At 39.0% G+C, this 23,126-nt stretch overlaps 1 protein-coding gene across 4 annotated transcripts in view; it reads right to left on the minus strand.

The window, feature by feature from the left end:
* The window catches only part of ano3 (anoctamin 3), a 56,446-nt gene extending 35,202 nt beyond the window's left edge, over window positions 1-21,244 (minus strand). For 3 of the 4 annotated variants that reach the window (XM_042495388.2, XM_088080490.1, XM_042495387.2), the window contains exon 1: window positions 21,067-21,244. In XM_042495388.2, coding sequence (XP_042351322.2) covers window positions 21,067-21,226 — 160 coding nt within the window. In that variant the 5' untranslated portion in view covers window positions 21,227-21,244. Of the gene's footprint in view, window positions 1-16,040; window positions 16,268-21,066 lie in introns of those variants that run through there. The other variant, XM_042495390.2, reaches the window with a different exon arrangement.
* Between the last annotated feature and the right edge of the window lie 1,882 nt (window positions 21,245-23,126).

A 23,126-nucleotide genomic window follows, 5' to 3' on the forward strand; every position in this document is an offset into this window, starting at 1 on the left:
TACTACCCAGCTTAAGGATACACTTTTATAATGCAGCTCTGTAGCTCTGAGGGGAGCTTTATAAAGTCTGAGAAAACAACCCCTGTGATGTCCTCAGGGTTTATCTCTGACAACACAGTTACAAGAAAAACCCAGACAAACTGAGGCCTTGGAGTCTGAAAGATGTCTGTATCTACCAGACAGGAAGACTTTCACTGAAGACCATACTGGGTTGTATTATGAAAAATGCAGGTGTTTTTGGAGCTTGACCCATACAAGGGACTAAAGGCCAAGACATATCAGTTCAGTGTCAACTGAATTAGTTTTGACAATTCTTAAAATTCGTAAAATCTAGCTCTTGTGAGTCTGCCAGCTTTATGGAAGTGAAACACTAAATCACTGAAGTGTCCCTTGAGTGAAGCTGCTGATGCCAGTAAGCTAATGCCAATAAGATTTATGATACGGAAAGCTTTATATTTTGATTACATTGTAATGTAAAAGTTCGACTCGGGACAGGAGCTGGATATTAGCATTAGCTATAAACTCTTTGTGCAGCATTTCAGTTTTATGCTCTGTATTATAACTATGAGCCTGTTTAGACCTAATATTAACATGGGTTTTGAAATCCAAAGATACATCGCTGTTTACACCTGTGTCCATTACATGTCTCCAGATGACAACTTGCGTCTCTTGTGCTAAAAGGTCAAAGAACCCCGCACACAGTTAATACGTCCACACTCTCACTAGCTGCTCGCTAACATGACGGTACAGCTGGAGATGACACTGTTAGCAGAATTCAACATCTCCTACCATAGGGCAAAATAATGGGCGGTCAGACACCATTGTCCTACTTTTCGTAAAATGACCACCTCATGGAGTGTTAGCTGTCACAACCACCACATCCTGCATTAATGATGTAGTCCTTGTCGGGACACATCAGGATGCATAAGTGTTTATCAAATCAAATCTTTATTTGTATGGCGCTTTTCATACAAAGAGTAACACAAAGTGCCTAACAGAGATTAAAAACAATAACAGAAATGAAAAACATCAATGAAAATCAAGAAAAATACAGACAGCCTGACCCTCCCACCCCCACATATACGTACGCAACAACACACACACATTCATGTAGATATTCCCACACATATTCGCGAAGGCACCCGAACATCCACCCTTACCACCCACACACATGCACACATACACCAACACACACCAGCTGTTACTAAAGAGACATGGCTAGAGAGACACGGCTAGGCACTGAGACCTGAGGCGAGGGAGAAGCTACCTTTGGGGGCCAACCTCACTGAGAGAGGTCATGGTCCAGCACCGCCGGGGCGCCGCCACAGAGACCACCCCTCAGAGCTACATTACAAAAGATATGTGGTCAAATGTGTCTCAGACCAACTTGACGAGTGGTTTAAGTAATCAGATCTCAATCCGTCTGGGTTGTAATTTACTCTCAAATTTGTGGTGGTCGACTTGTGATCGGATCACCCAAGATGCTCTTATTTTCAGGTATAAACATGCTCAGTTTAATTTCATCATCCCTATCCCTATAGCAGAAAAAAAGTCACTTAAAAAAAAAAAAAACAAAAGAAAACCTATTACACCAGAGCTTGAACTGATAACAAGGGCATGTGTGGAAAAAAGGGAGGGAGAGAGAAATCACTTCAGTCATCAACTGGTCCATCCTTTTATGGGCTACAGTGATGATAATAATGTCTGCCCTTTAGAGAGGAGTGCATTAAAACCATCAGCACTCCCCCTCCATCATTACACAGCTCGATACCTCAAGACAAGCCGCATGATGGTGCACCACAATGCTTACACACATACGCCTGCTTGAGCTGCAACCAATTTAACCAAGATACATGTAATAACAGCATCCATGTGTGCTGTTACATAACTTTCTTATTAGCATTTTATTGATACCAGCTAAGGTCTTTTTCAAGGTTATTTCAGTGATAAAAGAGCAACATGGTGACAGTGGGGATGACGGATTATTGAATCAGTGCTTCAATATTGTAATGATAAGTTGTAAAGACAAACTCTTAGGCTAATAATGATAATGAATGTCCAGCGATTGAAGCAGGTCATTGTGGCTGACCTTCACAGCAGGCAGCAGCTCCACCTCTGAAGCCTCTGGCGTTTATTCATGAAATGAAGGCGCTCGCTTTCAATTGACAGCGTGACTTACTTTCACCCCCAGTGAGGAATTCTCTCAATGACCTTCCTGAAAACGTTCAGCTGCATTGATAATTCACTCTTAGCATCCTGAGGGTCCACGCTGCAAGCTGCGCAATAACTCACTCTCATGACACTGATCCCAGTGGGATTCCCCAGTGCTGCTTGGTGAGAAGGGAGCTGTTAAAGACGTGAGCTTGAGGGCTCAGGGGAACCACTGATCATGCTGTTTATTTCCTGTGCAGCCTCACAGATATGAAATGAATGGAAGTTGTGAACTCCGGCTAAAAGTTACACAATGAATTATTGAGAAAGTGAAAACTGTGTAAATCTTGATGTTCACTGAAAGTAAATTCTGCTTGCAGCTGGATTTCACTCTCCTCCGGAGACAGAATTAGAAAATATAGTTTGAAATAAAAGTCTTTTGAACATAAGAGTATGATAACTCAGCACAAAATATGATAAAAGTTAACTTTAAATGAATCTATTTGTCCACGTTAGAAAGTTATTTTGTCCTCAGGCAAACAACAAAGCTTGATTTCCCTGTGCTTTAATTATTTTTTACAGTGTATACAAGCACTCAGTTCCCCTTGGTAACTTTTGAGATTTCAGTCTGTTTTATTAAATCCAATATCTCAAATCAATACAGAGCTGCAGGTTGTCAAGCTGTTATTAAAGACTCGTATTGTGCCAATTACATCTGTACGAAATCTGCAATGACATTTCAGAAACCAGGGATTTTATGGTCCACTGAGCAAGAGGGTTTGTTTCCCTCACCAGCAACAACATGCTTTATGAGTGGCTGGTAAATCAGAGCAAGCCATGAGCTTCTACTCAAGAGGCCAAAATGCCTAAAGTGCCATGATTTCATAGTCTCTGCAGATTGGCCAGCAGAGTACCCTACCTACCCACTCCCTCTCTCTCCCTCTCTCTCTCTCTCTCTCTCTCTCTCTCCATTAAGTTGGTTGACACACAGGGCTGGGGAGCAACAAAATACAAATAATTTAAAAAAGAGTAAATGTATTCCCTTACAGTTAGATGTTAAATCTGAGGTATTCTGAGTACAGCTAGTCTTTAAAAAATGATTTGTTGGGATTCCTTTATTTGTTTTGTTTCATTTGCTCCAACATGTGTCCATGTGAATGCAACACAAGCAAGCATCAGTTTGATTTCATTGTTTTCTGTTGGAAGCTTCCAAGTGGCTATGGGCAACACAGTGCTGCTACTTTGAGTTAAACTTTTCCTAGACATGCTGTCTCTATCTGTTACTGTTGCTCACTTTGAAAGTTCCGCAATGGATGAAGAACAGCTGATTAATGAAGTTGAAACAGGGTTTCCCACACAGTCATTTATTTGTGGTGGCCTGCCATGATTAAAACATCTGTCCCCATGAACAGAATTTTTATTTTTTTTTGGACCATTCAAAAGTCACGCTGAAATATATATACCGTTTGGGTATTGTTTGCACCAAAGTCTCGGAGCGCAGAACGCACTCTGAGCACAAACGAAGCAGCAGAAAGTCAGGCGCATCAAAAGTTAACCTTAACTGTTCATTCTGCTGGGTGTAAAAGTTTGCATTCACTCGCAGCAGCTGCTCCTCCCATCCATCGATCTGATCAGATCAGCTCTGAATGGACTGACAGATCACTTAGCCACCCTGTGACTCACAGACTGCTGCTAAGGGGGGAAAAAAATGAAAAGCTTCGCCTGTTCTGCATTCATAGACCTGAAAAAACATCCTCATTTTACTACAAAAACCTAAATAAGTGGGCAGCTGGCTGCAAGGAGATCACCAGGGACTGGAAAGTTTCTGGTAAATGACCATCTAAAATAAAAATTGCTGTTGGCTATACTGTCATCTCCAGTAAATATTCCAATTTAAAACCTGTGTTTTCTGTTTCAAAAGTAAAAACAGAAAGATGGACGGTACTAGCCCATCTTTTCATTTATTATACCTCCAGCCGAGTGCACAGCTGATAGGTAGCCTACATAGTTTGTTTACATGCCGTAACAGAAGTGCATAATTAATGGATTCAGTGGGGGCAAAGAGTGGCGCTTGCTTGCTGTTAGGACACTGTGTAAAATTCATATGAGGCATGCATTTTTAAAAAAAGAATGTGCAGTGCACATAACACATGATGATGGCAGAAGAGATGCACAGCAAGGACAGCGTCATGTGTATTTGGCATGGAAATATGCAAATGACCTCAGCGAGAGCATTCTTAAGTATTCCAATTAAGTAATCTAATGGAAAATGTTACAAATTTTATTTTAGGGCATGTGGTCAGTAATCTGTAGTGGAATACGTTTTAAAAGTAACTGTCCCAACACTATCAGCGCATAGACAAAGGCAGCTGTGTATATGTATAATCATAAATAAATAATAAATTAAAAAAATAATAAATAAAAAGCTACATTTACTCAACGCTAGCTGGTTTTGACAATCCCAATAGATATCAGCAAAGCTTGACATGTCTGAGATGATACATCAGAGCAGAGCAAGCTAATGGCCATGAAGGGGTGAGGCTCACTGATCCCAAAGGACTCTCAAATATTAAAATAGACCCACAAATTGGACGGAGTTGGTGTTGTGTGAAATTGCTTCCATGGAAATTTCAGAGATGGAAAAAAAAAATCTCTCTCAGCCTCTGTGGATATTAAGGATATAATAATGGTTATCTGACAATCACTGCCCGGTTCCAAAGCTTTAGCTTTATTTTTGTGATGTAGACAGACTCTGTGAACTCTGTCCCAGTCAAAACAGTATATTCTGGAGACAGTGCATTGTGTAAGTCTATATAAATATATAAAGGGTTCATCTAATGTGAAATCCTGTGTTTAATCTCACTGTGCACTGGCTTAAACTGGTTTATCAGGAGAAAGTTAATCCTGTGTGTGTGCATGGACTGTTTGTGTACATCTGTGTGCCAGTTGGTATGGCAGTCTGTGTGTCTGTGAATTCTGCACAGGGAGGAGGGATGCGGGAGGAGGATAAAAGAATAAAAAAGAAACAGATCAAAAGGCCCAGGGAGTGGACGCTCAATGTGAGGTGACGAGGGAAAAAAAACACCTCTGAATTTTCTCTGCATCAACATGACACGGGCCTTGACGACAATCCCTGCATGTGCTCTCACAAACACCCACTCAGGCTCATCTGAGGGGGAGCTGGACGAGATTCAGGGAAGGTCGTGATCCAGGATTTGGATCTCTCCTGTGCAGCTTGTCCATGACGGTCTTGTGACGTGAGATTAGAAGGATTTTTTGTCAGTTTGTGCATGTGTGTGGGTATACATACCATTATGACTGTATACTGTGTACTGTATACTTGCCTACAAATGTTTATAATCATGACAAACATCAAAAATGGATGTTGTATTTAGTTGTTTGTTACGCTCCTCTTGATTATTTCTGTCATAAAAAGTGAGCATATCCCTGGCAGTGTCACAGAACTATTCCTCTAAGTGTCTCTGTGCGGCTGTCACCAAATCTACTCTGAGCCAGCTGGAGGAGCAAACATTTAATTTGAAAAACGTCCAAGGATTTTATGATCAACTGCATGCTGTTATCTATCAGAGCAAGCTAAACAATGTGGTGAGGATGTGGTAAAATGTGAAATTTGTGTAAAAAAGAAATATTTCTCTTGCTTCTGGTTGTTTGCCCAAACGCTATGAGAGACACGAGCAGCAACTTAACAGTCAAGACATTATCTGCAAGGATGATGCACGAAGTAGCAAACAGACAATTCAGGTCAGTGGGCTGTTTCCCATCATGCCTCTGTTTTCTCATTCTATACCGTCAATAATTCATCCATGTTCAGCCCATAGCACTCTAGTGTCACAGCTTTCAGCTGAGGAGCATTCTACATTAAAAGCACAACGGACATCATTATTGCCTTCTCCTCACAGAGCGCATTTCAGGGGAGCCCTGCTATAAAAGAGTGAGCTAAGAGGAAAAAAACTAACACACACACACACATATACACACTTAGAAAATCCGGTCCAAAACACTGCCATGAAGGATTTATAAAAATTATCACGTGTTGGCAGGACTGAGGCGAGGCCGGCAGCCTCTCCTGCAGAAACCTTCTCTGAGCAATTAGTGTGTTTCATCCTCCGCCTGGCCCCATATCAAAGAACACACAGACAGAGCTGAGTTCACAGGGAGCATTTAAAACGGTATCATTAGCAGCCTCTGAATATTCATCTCATATCTAATGCTACATGGTGAGCACTTGAGGCAGAACGATAATTCTTGCTGACCAAATACAAGTATGAAATGATGAGTGAACTGTGGATCGCACAAGAGCTGCAGAAAATGTCAGAATAATACGCTTTCACATGAAGTCATACAAGGTAAAATACACTCCTTCAACCTGTGCTTTGTAATCTAGCTTTTTTTTGCCTCTTCTTATATTGCAAGCTGCTGCTTTAAAAGTGTTGTGGTAATCCATGGTTTCTGGTTGCATAATGATTAAACTAGTTTTGGGTACAGTCGCTTCTGTTGTTTGACAAATTAAATCCACCACAGAATCAATTCATTCATTGATGTTATTATTAACATTGTGGTGTCCTTAAATGTGCTCCAGACTCTTATCGGCTTCATCTGTCATGTCACTGGGGGCATGTGTAGTTTTTTGTTTGCATATTATGACGTCAACAAGATTGTAGCACGCTCGCTTTTTCCAAAAGCAGGTACGGACTCTGCTCCGAACAATGCACAGCAACAATTCACAAAGTCCAGTTCATTTGCTGAGTGCAAGCACTGTGTGCTGTACCCGGGCAAAATATTTGATCCGTGCCTGAATCCACTTGAAAAGATAGTCTCAAGTATGGTTCACATTAGTTGTGAAAACTAGCTGCGCTAAAACAGGCGCATGGAGTTTCAAAAGTATTTACCAGTGGTCTCCACCAAAATCTGCATATGTGAGCAGCACCTGCTAATCTCACCCTTTGAACTGCACGGCCATGAGTGATAAGCAGGAAGGATCGCTCTAAGCAACCTCTCCAAAATATAGACCACAATAGCCACAATGGGAAGGTCATCTTCATTGTATGGGCTTGGGATCTTCCAATTGGAGCCTTTTTTTACACTGCAGCCATAACATAAACAAATGTCGCTTAGGTGATGACACAAGTGTATTCCAGAAATTACTAATGTGGTAGCTGCAGCTGAGCAGTAAGGTAGGAAAACGGCGCAGATTTAAAAACAATAAAATTCAAAAACTTGTTTTCTTTGCATGTTCATCTGACCAAATCCAACTTGGACTGCTAACAGACGGTGAGCTAAATATATATTCAGCATCATAAAAGCTTTTTGAAAAGTAAACATTTAAAACGAGAACTGATGACTAAGTGCAGCACCACTTACCACTAATACTGTGACTGCAGGTTTGCAGCTTCAGATTTCACAGAGAATATTAACTATAATTTGATTTTCTTAGAGCAGAGAAAAGTACCACTACTTTCTGAAATGTCCCACATCAAGGAGTCACTAACATAGTCATTTTTAGAGCCCCAGTTTATTGAATTAGAAAACTTATGACCTTTCCACTCAAGGGGTGGGAGAGCAAATTGATTCTTTCTTCTTTCTTCTTTTGAAAGCCCGTCTTGCAGTAAAGTCAATAACTTTAAATTTAAAACCAGTTCTCAACATTATGATCAACTGTAACAAGACTAGGCTATACTTTCCTTACGGCTGGACCAACTGGATGGTGAAACTTAACAATTGCATGCGTTGTGTTTATTTTCTAAGCTAGCTTCCATTTGTTTTTACTACTGTATTAATAAACAATAATGGAAGTAAATTCCTCTGTTAATTTCAATGATGGGTCATAATAAATATGCTATTGTATTAATAAACAATACTGGAAGTACATTCATCTGTTTGTTTCAATTATGGATCATTATGAATATGCTGTTTCAAAAGATGCAAGTAAGTAGTCACACAGTGAAAAAAAATCATGTATAGAAATCAAAAACTTTGATGCATCAAAATGCATTGATAATTCTCTTTGGACTACCCTTGAGAGTATATGAAAAATGGCAAAACAGGCTGCACCAACTCTCATTTTTCAATAAACAAAAACTGATCAGAATACTTTGACATAAACATTCACAAGCATTGTTACATATGGCCTCTAAATGTTCATTAACATCTGTCAGTGTTTCAGTGTTTGATGTTATAATATAACATTAGAGTCCTCCTATATGATTTGTGATTTACCACATCAGTACTTTATCCACTCAAATACAAATAAGTAATGTCAGTTTGGTCACTCATTCATTTAATAGTGACAATTATAGTTAAATATTCACATCTGGCATGTTGTCAATTATTGAATTTGCCACACAAGCTACTGAATTAAGTGACTATAATGACAAACAATATAGTTTAGCTGATGGATGCAGTAATAACATCACAACAGCTCACTGACTTGACCTGAAGCTAATGTGTTATTAAAACATGAAGCATCTAACTACAGGAGCTGACCATTTTTAGGCAACAATGAAGAAAAACACTGATTTATGCTGTGACTAAACTAATTACCCCTTTGGGCATTTTCATGTTTTATGTTTTACAACACTGAATCACAGTGGAAGTATTTAGGATTTTTGGATGATGATCGACAAAACAGTAAGTAAATAATTAAAAACAAAAAATTTGCTCTGCATACACTGTTGCTAGTCGTTGTCTGTCTCTCACGTGCAGCTAAGCCGACAGCCTGACCGTGAACACACCTTAGAGCAGATGGCACTTTTTACCCGCGGTTTAAATGGTTCAGGACCTCATTACACAATCCTGGCACAACCTCTGGGTTGCATCATCTGAGCAGATTAAGCATCTTCTTTCTCTCTCAATCTCTATATTTTTCCTCTCCTTTAACGCCACACTATCTTCTTATGTCCCCTGATTGCTTGCAATTTCTACTACGTCACAGGATTTTCCGCAAAGCCCCTGCTGTGTCCCTGCGTAAACACACCTCATCAGGGAATGCATAGTGCACTGTCTTCAGTAAACACTAGCAAGCATTAAAGGTCACAGCAGAACATTGTAGTTCCACTACGGATCGCCAAAAACAGTGTGTTTTTGCAGACGTGATTAAACTGTAGAATAAACTATGGGCTCCAGCAGAACTTGTGTCTGCTTTGTTCTTATAACCTAGCAACAAAACAACCACTGACTATTTAAAGACTGTGAAAGTGTTAAAGCTGTCACTGCAAAACAATACACACACATGCAAAAAAACAGCCTCTTTGTTTTGTCATTTTTGTAAACTCCTTTTCTACCAGGCATGCTACATTTAATGAAAGGCACCTTTTACACAGAATGGATCAACACACATAAATCTAATGTCAACGTCTTATTCTACAGCAACCTGCTTAAAAAACAGATGATACTGTATGTGCTCTCCCTAAATCTGCCCTGAAATTAATGTCTGTATCTATAAAACCATCTGCCTGCTTGCATAAGAGGACAGGTGGCCTGCTTAGGACTGTGGAAACAAAAGGTTTACACATGAACACACACAACACACATTTGCTGTATATATAATGTTAAAAAGTGTAGCCTAACAGAAGACAGGACTCCCAGTGCTTCAGCAGCCACTGAAACCAATGCACCATCAAACAGAGCATAGGGTCACTTCTGGGGAAATTACATAGGCTTACAATAATTTACCCAAGAGATTTACCCTATTCCTAACCACGACATGTCTTACCCCAACCTTGACCACTAACACAAAAGCTTTTGTCCCCAACTGGACAACAAGTCCCCATTTCACTGGTCTGAAATTTGAGATGTGTCTCCAAAGGCAGCCTACAGTCGCTTTTACACTCCCTTTTCTGGGCATGAATGATACGCCACAATTCCACCTTGCCATCATGTATAAAAAGTACAAAGACAGGACAACGTTTTTTGGCCTTTAAGCAGGCAGCATATATAGTAACAGTGACGAGTTAACGTCTGTGTAACAGGTGTGAGCCAGCAGGAAGGGAAAGGTGTGATGTTTTGACATTGTGTTGTATGTGCCACCCACCACCAGGAAATTTAAAAAGCAGCTAGCATACCTTTAAAAGACCAATGCAACAAATAAAATGCAATTTTCAACTTGCCGAAAAGTGATTGCAGCTGTTATCCTGTTACTGAAAGGTTTCTGTGGCAAGATAGTAGCTGCAATCACCTTTTGGCAAGTTGAAATTGCACTTTTTGCATTGCATTGGCCCTTTAATGGCATTTACGCAGGTAAAAATGACTGGAGTGATTACAATTAGTCAAATAAAACACCCAAGAATAAAATCTAGTCATTCTGAGGCAGAAACAACCTTTCAGCTGCAAGATAGCAGCTGCAATCACTTTTTGGCAAGTTGAAAATGGCATTTTATTTGTTGCATGGGTCTTTTAAAGGTATTTAAACAGATAAAAGGGGACTGGGTGAGCTACAGTCTGCCAAATATATTCATTATGAATTAAATCAAGTCATTTTGAGGCAGAAACAACTTTTCAGTGACAAGATAGCAGCTGCAATCACTTTTTGGTAAGTTAAAAATAGCATTTTATGCATTACATTGGCCCTTTCAAGGTATTTACATGGTTAAAAATGACTGGAGTAATTACAATTAGTCAGATACACCCCCCAACAATTAAATCTAGTCATTTTGATGCAGAAACAACCTTTTAATAGCAAGATAGCAGCTGCAATCACTTTTTGGCAAGTAAGAAAAAAAAAGGACTGGGTGAGCTATAATCTGTCAAATATATATCAATATGAATGAAATCAAGTCATTTTGAGGCAGAAACAACCTTTTAGTGATAAGAGAGGAGCTGCAACCACTTTTTGGCAGATTCTTATGTGTTGTACTGGCTCTTCATAGGTGTTTCAACAAGTAAAAGGAGGTAAAAAGGACTGGAGTGGTTATAATCTAGGGCACAGAGCAGGTAATATAATGCAGGCTCATAAGGATAATAGCAGATAATACCTTCATTTTTACATTACCCATCCGTAAATTATAATAGACTACTTTCCAGATGTAAAGATTTGAGACATATTAAACACATACAAACACATACAAACTGCAAACACGTGAAAATTGGGTTTGAAGAAACATTAAAGTTTCACAAAGACATACCTTTGCTCTTACCACAGACATAAAGTTATGTGTATTTACCTGCTACGACTGTTTGATCCATGTGAAAGCAACTAAAGACGACTGTTTGATCCATGTGAGAGCAACTCAAGACGTGAATACTGGGCGATACAGCTTTTACAAGCTGTGCACGTTCCCACGGACGGGAATCAGTTTATGGCAGATGATCACTTTTTGGCATGACACCCACATGCAGTTGAAAAACACACTGCGGGGTGCCGTCATGCCGCCATTGTTCGGTGCTATGTAAAAAGAGCAAAGCTGGTTTAATGGAGGGACTTCGTTGCGGCATTATTTTGGGATCTCTGTGAAAAAAGGGCTCAAGCCTAACCCCCCCCATCACAAACAAACACACACACACACACACACACACACACACACACACACACACACACACACACACACACACATAAACAAACAAACACTTCTCTTGGGAAAAAAGGGGAAATACACCACTATTCCATAAACTGTTTGCATGAGGAAGAAGTGAAGGAACTTGCTTGATATGCAATATTGATTCTTAAGAAGCTATAGTAGTATTACAGAAGATGGTGTCTAGTACAGTTAATACTATTTGACAGTGCAACTAATGATTATTGTCATCAATCAATCTGCAAAAAAACAGAAAACAGGCAGAAACGCCATCACAATATCTCAAAACATAACATGATGCCATTAAATGTCTTGTTTTGTTCATTCAAAAGTTAAAACCTCCTAAAATATTTGACATGTTGCTGTATAAGTCCCACATTTGGGAACCTGAAACCTTCAAGTGTTTGACATTTTAAACTGATTTATCATCTAATCGCAGCTCTAGAATAATACATGTCAAAGCATGAGCAGAGCTTTGCTAAAGATTTAAGTGCTCAACTAAAGAGCCAGGTTGCATTTAGATCTCGCTCTGCTTAAAGCAAATACTCCCTGGCAGTTATGGAGTGTTCAGTGAGTCTGTAAGTTTATAATTATTCTGCCAAAGAACATTTGAAACTCAAATGCTGGAAAGTAATATCAGATGGCTGTGAGTCATTTTCAAAATGACATCCAAATGGAGCTGTGTGTTCTAGTTTCTACCAGATGAGCGTTTCTTTTTCTTTCAAGGTAGGAGGAAAAAAGCAATTTGCACCCTCACCTTGTGTTTACTTGCATAATCAGACCCTTTTCTAACCCTCTGTGTTCTGTCTTCAACCAAACATGTTTTCTCACCTGCAGCTCAGCAGAGAGCCTTTTAAGGGAAACCTGGAGAGTGATTTAACTCCAATGTAAAAGACCTTATATTGGTTTCCAGTTGATTTAGAATCAATTTCCAGATTTTATTGACTACCAATAAAGTAATAAACGTCTTGATTCCAGCAACGCTAAGAATGCTTTTCACCTCCCATGTACAGAAACACAAAGACACATTCAGCTCAAGCCTTTCTATGCTCTCCAGGGTGTTACTGATTGTATTTGAGGAACTGCAATATAATTTCTGAATTTTGCTTTAGCAGGTCTCCTGTGAGCCAACATCCACCCCTTTGCCTACAGTGTAATGGTGCACTTAGCAGTCACTGAAATATTGAGTGGGCCCTCAGGGCTGTAGTCAGATTTTTACATAAATCTGATATCATGTTGTGCTATGCATTTCCTGTTGGCTGGACTGAATCCAGGAAGTGGCTCACTCTGTCATATATAATGTTACCAAGTTAGCTATAAAGTAAAAAATAATTACTGCATTAACACAATTCTTACAATTCAACAATATTAAAAACATAATTTTAAAAAAAGAATCGGTTCGAATGGGTGATGTATCCAGTGACTAATTTCACTGTCGTTTAAACAGAGATTTAAATTTTGAGTAGTTGACTCATCTTTAAAAAAAAAAAAACAAAAACTCAGAAAACAGTCAAAATTTAAATTTGCTGACTTGCGAGAGAAGCAAAATGGTAACAGTTGATTAATTGCGCACATTCCTAGTTTAGATTATCATAAAAAACTCCAAAGAAAACTTTAAGGATTCATGTGGTTCAGCCCATGTTGTGCATAGGTTGTGGTAATAGAAAAAAGAAAGGTATTGTATATATGTATATAAACTGCTCTCCCAACTTATTTATGTTTAACTCCTACGGTTTCTTTTTACACTCAAAGCCAGCAAAGGGACATGAGCTACAGATAAGCTAACACCCCCTTCAGCAGGGCATCCCTCACTCATGAGATTTCTGACTGCTTGGCTCAGCATCCTCTCATCAGAAGCCAGGGGAGAGACCCTTTCATCCTCCTCAGCCAGGTACATCAACAAAAAGAGGTCGTCGCTCCTCGTTTATCAGCCTGCATGTGTCAGCATGAAAACAAGAAGTTCCTGCAACATTTTTCAAAATGCAGACAGCCAGTACATGAATAACTAACACAAAGCATTAAACAATCACGAGTGTTTTCTAAAGAGCCCCACTTAGGGTCAACAATCCATACTGGCGCAGTAGGATTAACAAGCTTGACTGGAAGACACCAATTGATGACTTGATGGGTATGTATTTATAGATTTAAGATAAATTTGTGTGGCGACAAATTGTCTGTGTTTCGTTGTACAGGTTGTTACATGATCTGAGTTATTACCAAATTGCCAGATGGACACCAACATGAGCTGGAGTCTGACGTCTCATATTGCTTTATCAATAATATGCCTAGTGGAGATGCTGACTGAACGACAGGAACTTTTAACAGCCTTAAATCATTTTTTCATTACTGTCAAAGCTTGAGTGCAGCTATTTTTGGTGAGCTACTTCACCTTAGCACAAACTAGTCCACATGCTGCTGAGCAGTTTGCATGGAACAGTTTCCTCGAGGCACATGCACAATATGCTGTAATCACTTCTCATTCGGGGTGCAACAAAACACATATTTGTATTGGACTATTTAGTACAAGGCTTTCAATTCAGTACACATTACAAAACCCAATGATTTGTTGTCATATTACATTGAAAAAATATAATACTACAGATTAAATAGTTTGAAACATAAGCCTTTTTACACAGAGACTGCGCAACAGGGCCGCTTTGAAGTCCCTTCTTTATGCCTCTTTTGTATTTTGTATTGAAACAAACAACAGCTCCAGTGTGTGATTACAGACAGCAGGCCGGCATCGCAAAATCAAATCAGGCGTGACTGGCGTGACATGCAACAGCGTCGGCTGATTTCATCCTCTGCTCAGAGGGTACAGAGCTCCTGAATCTTGTTGTTTTCCCAGTTTGCAGACATTTAGGGTCACACACATGAACACATCGTCAAAGCGTCACACCCGTGCTGCCCATGGTCATGCCTTTTCACCTTTTCGGCTCTTTTCGGGGCTGTTACTACCTCCATTCTCCGCTCAGAGGCAAGACCAATCTTAGTTGAGTGTAGGTTGTGACTTAAGGTGACCAAAATTAAATGTTAGGATAAAATCTGATGCAAACCTTAATTCAATATTGAAGACAGATAACAGATGACATTTGTTTTTGTTGGTTTTCAGTTGTGTTGCTAAATAACCAAAACCCAAACGCCTCATGAGTTGTAAAGAACACAATGTCAGCGAAAGGTCATAATGTTGAAGTCCTGACAATGTGAAATACAAACATCATTAGACATTTAAAATACTCTCAACCCAATTTTCACTTCAACTAAAATTTAATGTCTGTCAAATGTAAGAGTCAAACATCTGTCGGCGCCATGATGATGTCATACTAACATCAGCTACCAGCTGGGTTACACCCTATTCTGTACTGCAGGCTTAATGATGTATTTGAGCCCTATTGTACTTTTCTGTCAGAAGCCAGTTTCAGCCAGAACATAATTCCCACTTTGTCAAAAAAAATGTTTTCTAAAAAAGCCCAAATAATGATGTTTAACATTTAAAATTTGGAAATGAAGGAAATTTCTCTGGCATTTCAGAAACAGAATTGATTCTAAAAAACAAAAATTACATTCAGCTATTTTTGTTTTTCATGCTGCTAAGAGGACACCTCAGAAGATCGGTCAACTCAGGAATAAGCTCCATCTTTGTTCAAAGTCAAATGCTCATACTCTATGATGCCATTTTTTCATAAGTTAAAAATGTTAAAAATCAAGGAAATTCTTCATTTTCAATGTAATCATTTTTTTGCTGTGTAGAAAAGAACCAAACCGAGAAATTTTCGAGGCATTACATCTCTGCTACACTGCTTATACCAGCCTACTTCCACTGCTGTTAATGTTTAAGCAGATTCCTGTCAGCTGATGCATATGGACAATACTGTGAGTGCAGCTCAAGTCGCTGCAAGTTCACACTAAAAACGCCTTATCAGGATGCGCATTGTTTGTTAAGAAAGGTCATGTCTTGTCTGAATGCAGCATTAACTGCAACCATCCACTGTTTCTAACAAACATCAATTAAACAATAAAAACAATTTCTGATGAATGTTGTCATATTTATGGTGCTACTTATTAATGTTTGCTTTAATTGGATCTGTGCCTAAAGAAGTAATGACTTGGGTAATAGAGTCAGAAACTAGTGGATAAAATAAAAGAGCGCACAGGTTCATAAACAGGCTTCATCCCAGGAGGAGGAGGCTGCAAGACCTCCAACTCTGCGTCACACTTACACCAAGTACAGAGCCCGTCACCTCCGAGTGCCATTTAACACCACAAACTATTTAACTAGCGAAGAAAAGTCACCATACATCACACTCAGCTCAGAAATTAACCACCGGCGGACGCGAAACGATCACATTAGCGACCAACCTTTCTGCTGCTTGAAGGACTGGATGGAGCCCGAGTGGTGCACCATTGCGACGATCAGTTGGTTTCCAGCGTTAATTGAATTCCGTATTACGAGAAACAAATTTGCAGAAAACATGGGAAACTATGGCAGGGTAGCGTAGGTGTTCTCCTCGCAGCTCCCATCCTGCCAAACCATCTCACGGCCGATGCGCAAACCCCAGCAACACCTGTCTAAGCTCCGCATGCTCCCCCCACCCTTCTCCCCTCCACTCCCCTACCACCATCCACGGCTGTTGTCATGGTGACGGGCAGTAGGGGAGGTCCTGAGATGGACACGTCCCCCCTCCGTCCTGATTTACTGACTCCAAATAAGCTGCGGGAAATTACTAGGGGCAGCACATCTCAAATGGACCGACAAGGACATGTATTGATTCGGTCATCAGTCATCCTTTTTTACCTCGTGCTGAAAGCTTGTAACCTATACCAGCACATAACTCTCAGGTAGCGGGAAATACAGTTAGACTATAGTGTTAACTAAAATATAACGCAGTCAGAAAAAAAAGAAGTGTATGAAATACTTTTACGTTTCAGCCACTGCAAGCCCCTTTGGATTTTAGATTTGTGCCTTGAACTTCATCATTTGGTGAGCCATTCTTACAGAAAAAAAGGCATTTTTAGATAAGCATTATTGTTAAAAAAAAAAAAAACAAAAAAAAACCAAACAAACAAAAGCAATGCCAAAAGTAGCAAAGTAGCCTTTTTTTAGATATGAATTTCTGTAAATTTATTAATTTTAATTCAAAATAAATGCATTTTAGATATACAACATTGTAAAATAAATAAATAAAATTTTCATTCTAAAAATTACCTTTTTAGATATGCATTGCTGTAAAAAGAAATAATTTTTTGATGTGCATTATTGCCAAAAAAAGAGAGAGAAAAATAAATAAAATAATAAAGGGGCTTCACAAAAGCCATTAGCTTGTCTAAACTCGCTGGACATCATGTAAACCTCAATATAAAACACAAATACCATATCTAGGGTTGTTAACTTTAAGCAAATAAAATAGACCAAAACATCAATAAAGCTGATATGGACCATTTGACTTTTTCATGGCTGAACCATTTGCTTTGGCACGCATTAAAGACTGTGAGGCTATGAGAAAAACTCTAAACGATCAATACTTTAGCTTACTACTACAGCTGAGCTGTGCTGACACACTGCTGCTGCTGTGGTGGTGGGGGGGATCCCTCTCAGACAACAACCACTATGTGTTACAAATGGCTGCAGTATAGTTTGACACCATGATGTTAAAACTGGTAACTTTGTTATGCTGGCTTTATTGCACAAATGGCTAAAATAATGAAAAAATGTATTTGGTTATAGGTTTGGAATAATGGAATGTACACAATATACAGAATACAGTGTATTTAGTATAATTAAAAACATACTTTTTGCTCCTTTTGCTTCAGATTAAATCAAGGATTTATTGACCCAATGCATGCCTGGGTGTTCTCTTAGATTAGTGGATGCAGCTCTGCTGGTTGTTCCTCTGAATGCAGTTGCACAAATAGCGACCGGCAAAGTAGTCAAAACTTGTCAAGCTATGCTGTAAGATCACAGGGCTACCCTTAAAGACCTTCAACTCCTCTATGAAGTGAGTCTCAACATCCTTTACGTGCTGAGTTCCAGATGCCTCCATCAGTGAGGAGGTTTAGTCTCTTCAAAGGTAGCATTAATAGACATAGATTGTCATTTGTTCCATCTGCTATTGGTTTTTTAAAATAAAATATAACCCCAGATGTCATGTCATTGTGTCTCCTTTCTCCATTATTCACAGTGTCAGTGGAGGAGATATCGATCATATGCTGCGTAGTATATATTGCAATGTTTGTACTTGTGTGGGAATACTGTCTGTAGAGCAAATGCCCCCCTGAGGGACATTAAAGTTTTGTTAATCTTTGAATCTTGGTTACTGTGCCATTGCTGTTAGAGCCCCCTGACTAAAACGGTCGCCTATTAAAGATCAGACAAGTGACATAATTAGTATTTTTATATGCCTTTTTTAAAAGCTTGCTTTTATAGAAAAGCATTTATGAATACAAAAAATATTGCTTGGATTTATCATCCCTCCTTGGCCATTTTATTCTACTTTTTAAAAAAAATATACTATCCACCAGTGTTTTTATGTTTTTACGATCACTCTGTATTTTATTTTTTTGTTGTTTTGGTTTTCAACTGCTGTGCCTTTCTAAAAAAAACACTTTGTAACCTTGTCAATAAAAGTGCTATATAAATAATGTTTATTATATGATTATTATACTACAAAATAAGATATTTCCCAGCATAGCACTCATATACCTACCACCTTTCTCTCTCATCACCTTGTTTTTATTTGTCTAATTGAATTCATGGTTTATTTATTTTATTGATGTATATATATAGATGTATATATAGATGTTAACTTTAATGCTCAGATGTGCCCCTCTTATCACCTGACTGATGATTTTGGTGGAATTTAACATTTATATGTGCCATGGAAAAACAGAATAGGAAGCATTTCATTATTAACCATACAGTCAAATTATGTGGCATTTACATAGTGGTGAGAATAAGCAATCAAAAGATACAATACTGCCTCCTTATCACTTCGCCTTAGGTTGTCAATTGCACAATATTCTGACCAAACAGAGATCTAATCGTGGTTAATCTCCAAGGTCACAGCACTGATCTCAATGCCAACCACACAGAGAATGAACAGCAGAACCTCCAATCAGGATCTCCTGAGAGTTACGTCCTATGTTGTTCATGTTGCTATTTGAGCAGACACTGGAGAGGCTGTGATCTGGTCGGTCTTCACAGTGTCACAATAACACAGGTTGCAGTTCAGTCTGCGTCTCTAATTTTGTTTGTCAATGTCTATCTGTGCTGGTATTCTGGGGAGTAGTCTGGCATCTGTCATAGATGCAAATACCATCTGCTTTCTTGCGGCTCAGCACGCCTCTCCTTCTCCCACTGTTCTGGGGTTTATTGAGGACTGATGGCAAAGCTGTGAGCGCCAACCCCTATAACATGTCATTGAGTTGGGTTGCAAATGCATTTCTTGCATTGTGCTGATGAATAAATAAGTAACCAGCTCTTATAAGGCCAGTCCCATTTAAAATTTTCTCTCTCTCATTCCTGCCTGTTAGTTCAGAGATGTAGGTCAGATGATAGCGCTGCAGAGGAGACAAGGTTTTTGCATAAATAAAACACTGCCACCTTGTGGCTAAAAAGGTGACTGACTGAGCCGTCAGTACAACTCAAAACATCATTGAATATTCAGCTTATGCGCGGAAATATGCAGCCATGAACAACTTTTGACAAAATTCAGGCCCTGCAGACTCACAACAAAATGTTTTGCTTTTGCATCTTCCTTACATCAAAAGCCAAACAATTATTTTAGTTAAAACATATAAAATCCGCCAAATCAGTGCTGCAAGATGCATTCCATTTTAGGAAGCAAACCTTTTTTTTTTAAATTAAACTATTCAACAATGAATAAGAAACTGCAGTTTGTTCAAAATGGTTATAGCCTACTTTAAAATAACAAAAGAAATTAGCAATCAAATATTCTAGTCAAAGAAAAGAGAAATATTTAATCACATTCAAAGCTGTCTCTTACCTATTCTAAACATTTATTGCATTAAAATGCTCTGTGTTTGCACACAGCTCAAAGAAGCAAAGATGTCTCCACTTGCTCAAGAGGCTCCTCAATGACAAAGACCTCTTATGAAAACACACTCAACTAAATCACTGCTGATGTTTTGCTCTGAGGCCTCGCAGATCTGCTGATGAAGTTGATCTACGAGTTGAGAGCACACAGTTTAACTGAGGCTCTCATCTGCAATGTAATATTGCCATTTTTAATCATTATGTTAATTATGTTTTTAATTAATTGATTAATCAATTAGTCCATAGAACTACAGAAAATAGTTCAATAATGACCATCACATCTTCCCACAGTCCACATTTAAGTCTTTAAATGTCTTGTTTTGTCTGACAAGATGTCTAAAACCCAAACGATATTTAAAGGGGCAGTTCACCCCCCATATCAAAAATACTGATTTTTTTCCTCTTATCTGTAGTGCAATTTATCAATCTAGATTGTTTTGGTGTGAGTTGATGAGTGTTGGAGAAATCAGCCATAGAGATGTCTGTTTTCTCTTGTATGCACCTAGTGCTAGCTCACTTAGCACCACTGAGATAGCTGATGTTACAGCTCTGGTGAGGAGGACATCATTATTGTTTATATCTCACAGTGTCAACAGCACAACTCTCTCATTCATGAGAAGGTTGGTGGGTGTAGTTCTGTAGTGAAAGAAAATAGTTCCTACATGAAACTGCTCACAACAAAATGTGAATTATCTTGAGTAACCGGGTCATGATCTGGAAAGGGACATTGCTGTTGAGTTTTTCAAATGTATGAAAATATCTGAAATATTTGAAAGAAGGTTCTTCAACACTGGCAACTCATGCCAAAAAAATTTATAGGTCTGAGGAAAATATGTATTATTCATTTGGGGGCAAACTTTCCCTTTAAATATCTTTGCATTTTATACATTTTGTCAGACAAAACAAGCATCTTGAGGCTTATACATGGCCATGTTTTAACTATTTTCTGCAAAAGGAGAGGTATATACTTTTGATTTAACAGTAAAGTATCACTTTATTTTACAGTGGAACAGAAGAGAGAAAAGCAGTAGATCCTCACATCTGAGAAGCTGGATTGGCAGAATATTTGGTGTTTTTGCTTGATAGAGAACTTTCATGATAAATCAATGGTCAAAACCTTTGCCAATTTAATTAAACTAATTGACTAATGGATTAATGGCAGAGTCAGCATGGTCCATATTCATTAAGGAATTCGTTTAAATTCTCAGTATCAGCCTCATACTTTATGCACATATTAGATGTCCAGCAATATGCCAAACAAGTAGGGGCGGATCTCAGATGGATGTAATGTATTTAAAAAGCTCTTTTCACAAGTGCCACTGGCAAACTCACCGGAGAGCTGGTCGCTGTCCGTCTCTGTGTCCCCAGAGAGGAAACTGTTGGCCAGCGAGGAGCTCCAGGACGCTGAGTGGCTGACGGCGGGATTGATAGGAGCATGCCTGTAGGCCCCTGAGGAGCTGGAAGCCTGACTCTCCAGCAGGGGCAGGAGCATACAGTTGTCCTGAAGACATGATCCTGCAAAACACACACGCGCGCGCGCGCGCGCACACACACACACACACACACACACGCACGCACGCACGCACGCACACACACACACACGCACGCACAGTGTGTGATCAAGGTGTGATTCCACACTACACTAACATCATGTTATGAAAGTATATTTATTGGTGCTTTTATCTTGAAGGGCATCCTGTCACATACTCAAACCATGATACAGGTTTCTTTAGTTATTATCAGAGGAAAAGCATGATAGCTTGTATGTTTAGAGCAGTAATTTGCAGGTGATCACAGTGCTTCAGCTCCCAGCTTAGTGCTTGTGTTACTGCACTCATACATTTTTAACCCTCTGATACCTGATACTAATGGGGAACAATAAGACCTCTGGCTTTCTAAAAGCAACTGTAGCTCATATGATTAAGTTAGATTTTTTTTTTTATTACAACCAGTTAAAGTGACAGAAATGTGTAGGTAAATAACAAGTTCCGATTATTCAGATACACAATACTAAATTAAACTGCTACAAGTTAAATGATGAAAATTGGCATAGTCATTATTTTTTTTCTGCTCATCTTCATAAACAGCAAACAGTCAACCAACACATTATTATATGCTAAATGCTTCTCTATCAGTGTAGATGTTTAGAAGGGGAATGTCCACATGATGAGAAGAAAAATGGCTTGATGCATGTTATAAATGAATATTTGCTGTTTTTGCATATATCCACTCAGCCATTACGTTGCAGTAATTGCTTTATTACATAATGACGAGGCTACCATTCTGGATCCTAAACAGGTCACTGCCTTGGTTAACCGCGTTAGCATACAATAATGCATTTTAATTTGTTTACAATTGAAAAATAACATCGACAGTCTGAGGTTTTCATCCAGTGTGTACTGATGTGTGCTCCCTCCCTCATGTGTGCATTCAGCTTCATTAAGACCAACAGGAAGGGCCGCGGGGCGGCACTCAGTCCAAACAGCATGACTCACCAACAGTCAGAGGTACTTTACATCTCAGAAATGATTCTCCACAGGTTCAACAGCAACATCCCCCCTCAGCATTTCTTCTCAAAGGAATCCACAACAATACAACACATGGCTGCCAGACTGTATATTATTGAAATGCTGAATTTTGAATGCAGGAGTTTGTGACAACAGCTCTTGTTACCAGAGGGCTGTGTAATGCGATCCTGCAAGAATGGAGGGTGTTGTAATAAAGCTGAAAATACAGCAATATGTTTGAGTGACTGCAGAGAAGAGTTTAACCAGTTCAGTGCATGTTCACTGAATATGTGCAGTTTCTCAGCAACCCTGTGGAGCTTTACTTCACTATTAAAGGAATACTTTACCCACCAAATGACCATTTGTGCATCAGCTAGTCATGCTGTGTGAACTTGAATTCGTGAAGAAATCTTTTCTTGCACGCCTCCACAGAAAATGGTAAACATATTGATTATATATATATATATATATATATATATATATATATACAGCTTAACCAACAACACACCCAGTTAGAACATGGAGGGCACTCGCCTAGAAGTGTAGGCAGAAGGAAAATATTTACATGTAAAATATACACACACACACACACACACACACACACATATACATACACTCACACATATAAATACATGTACTGTACAGTATCTCTATATGCATACCTGCCCGCAACAACATATTGATTTATTGATTGATTGGGAGAACAGGATTAACAGCAGAAGACGCACATCCAAAATCACAAAATTTTACACAAATCGTGTAGCATAATAAAAGTATTATTCATCCAGTACTTTCCAGACACATGCATTGTCCCTTATACCTTACTTCTTAAAACTGAACTGAAAGTGAAACTTCTCTGCTCTCTGTTCCACTTCTGACAATTTT

Source organism: Plectropomus leopardus, chromosome 7 (assembly GCF_026936395.1).
Source record: "Plectropomus leopardus strain MGB_pleo_1.0 chromosome 7, ASM2693639v1, whole genome shotgun sequence".
NCBI classification, from domain to species: Eukaryota; Metazoa; Chordata; class Actinopteri; order Perciformes; family Serranidae; genus Plectropomus; species Plectropomus leopardus.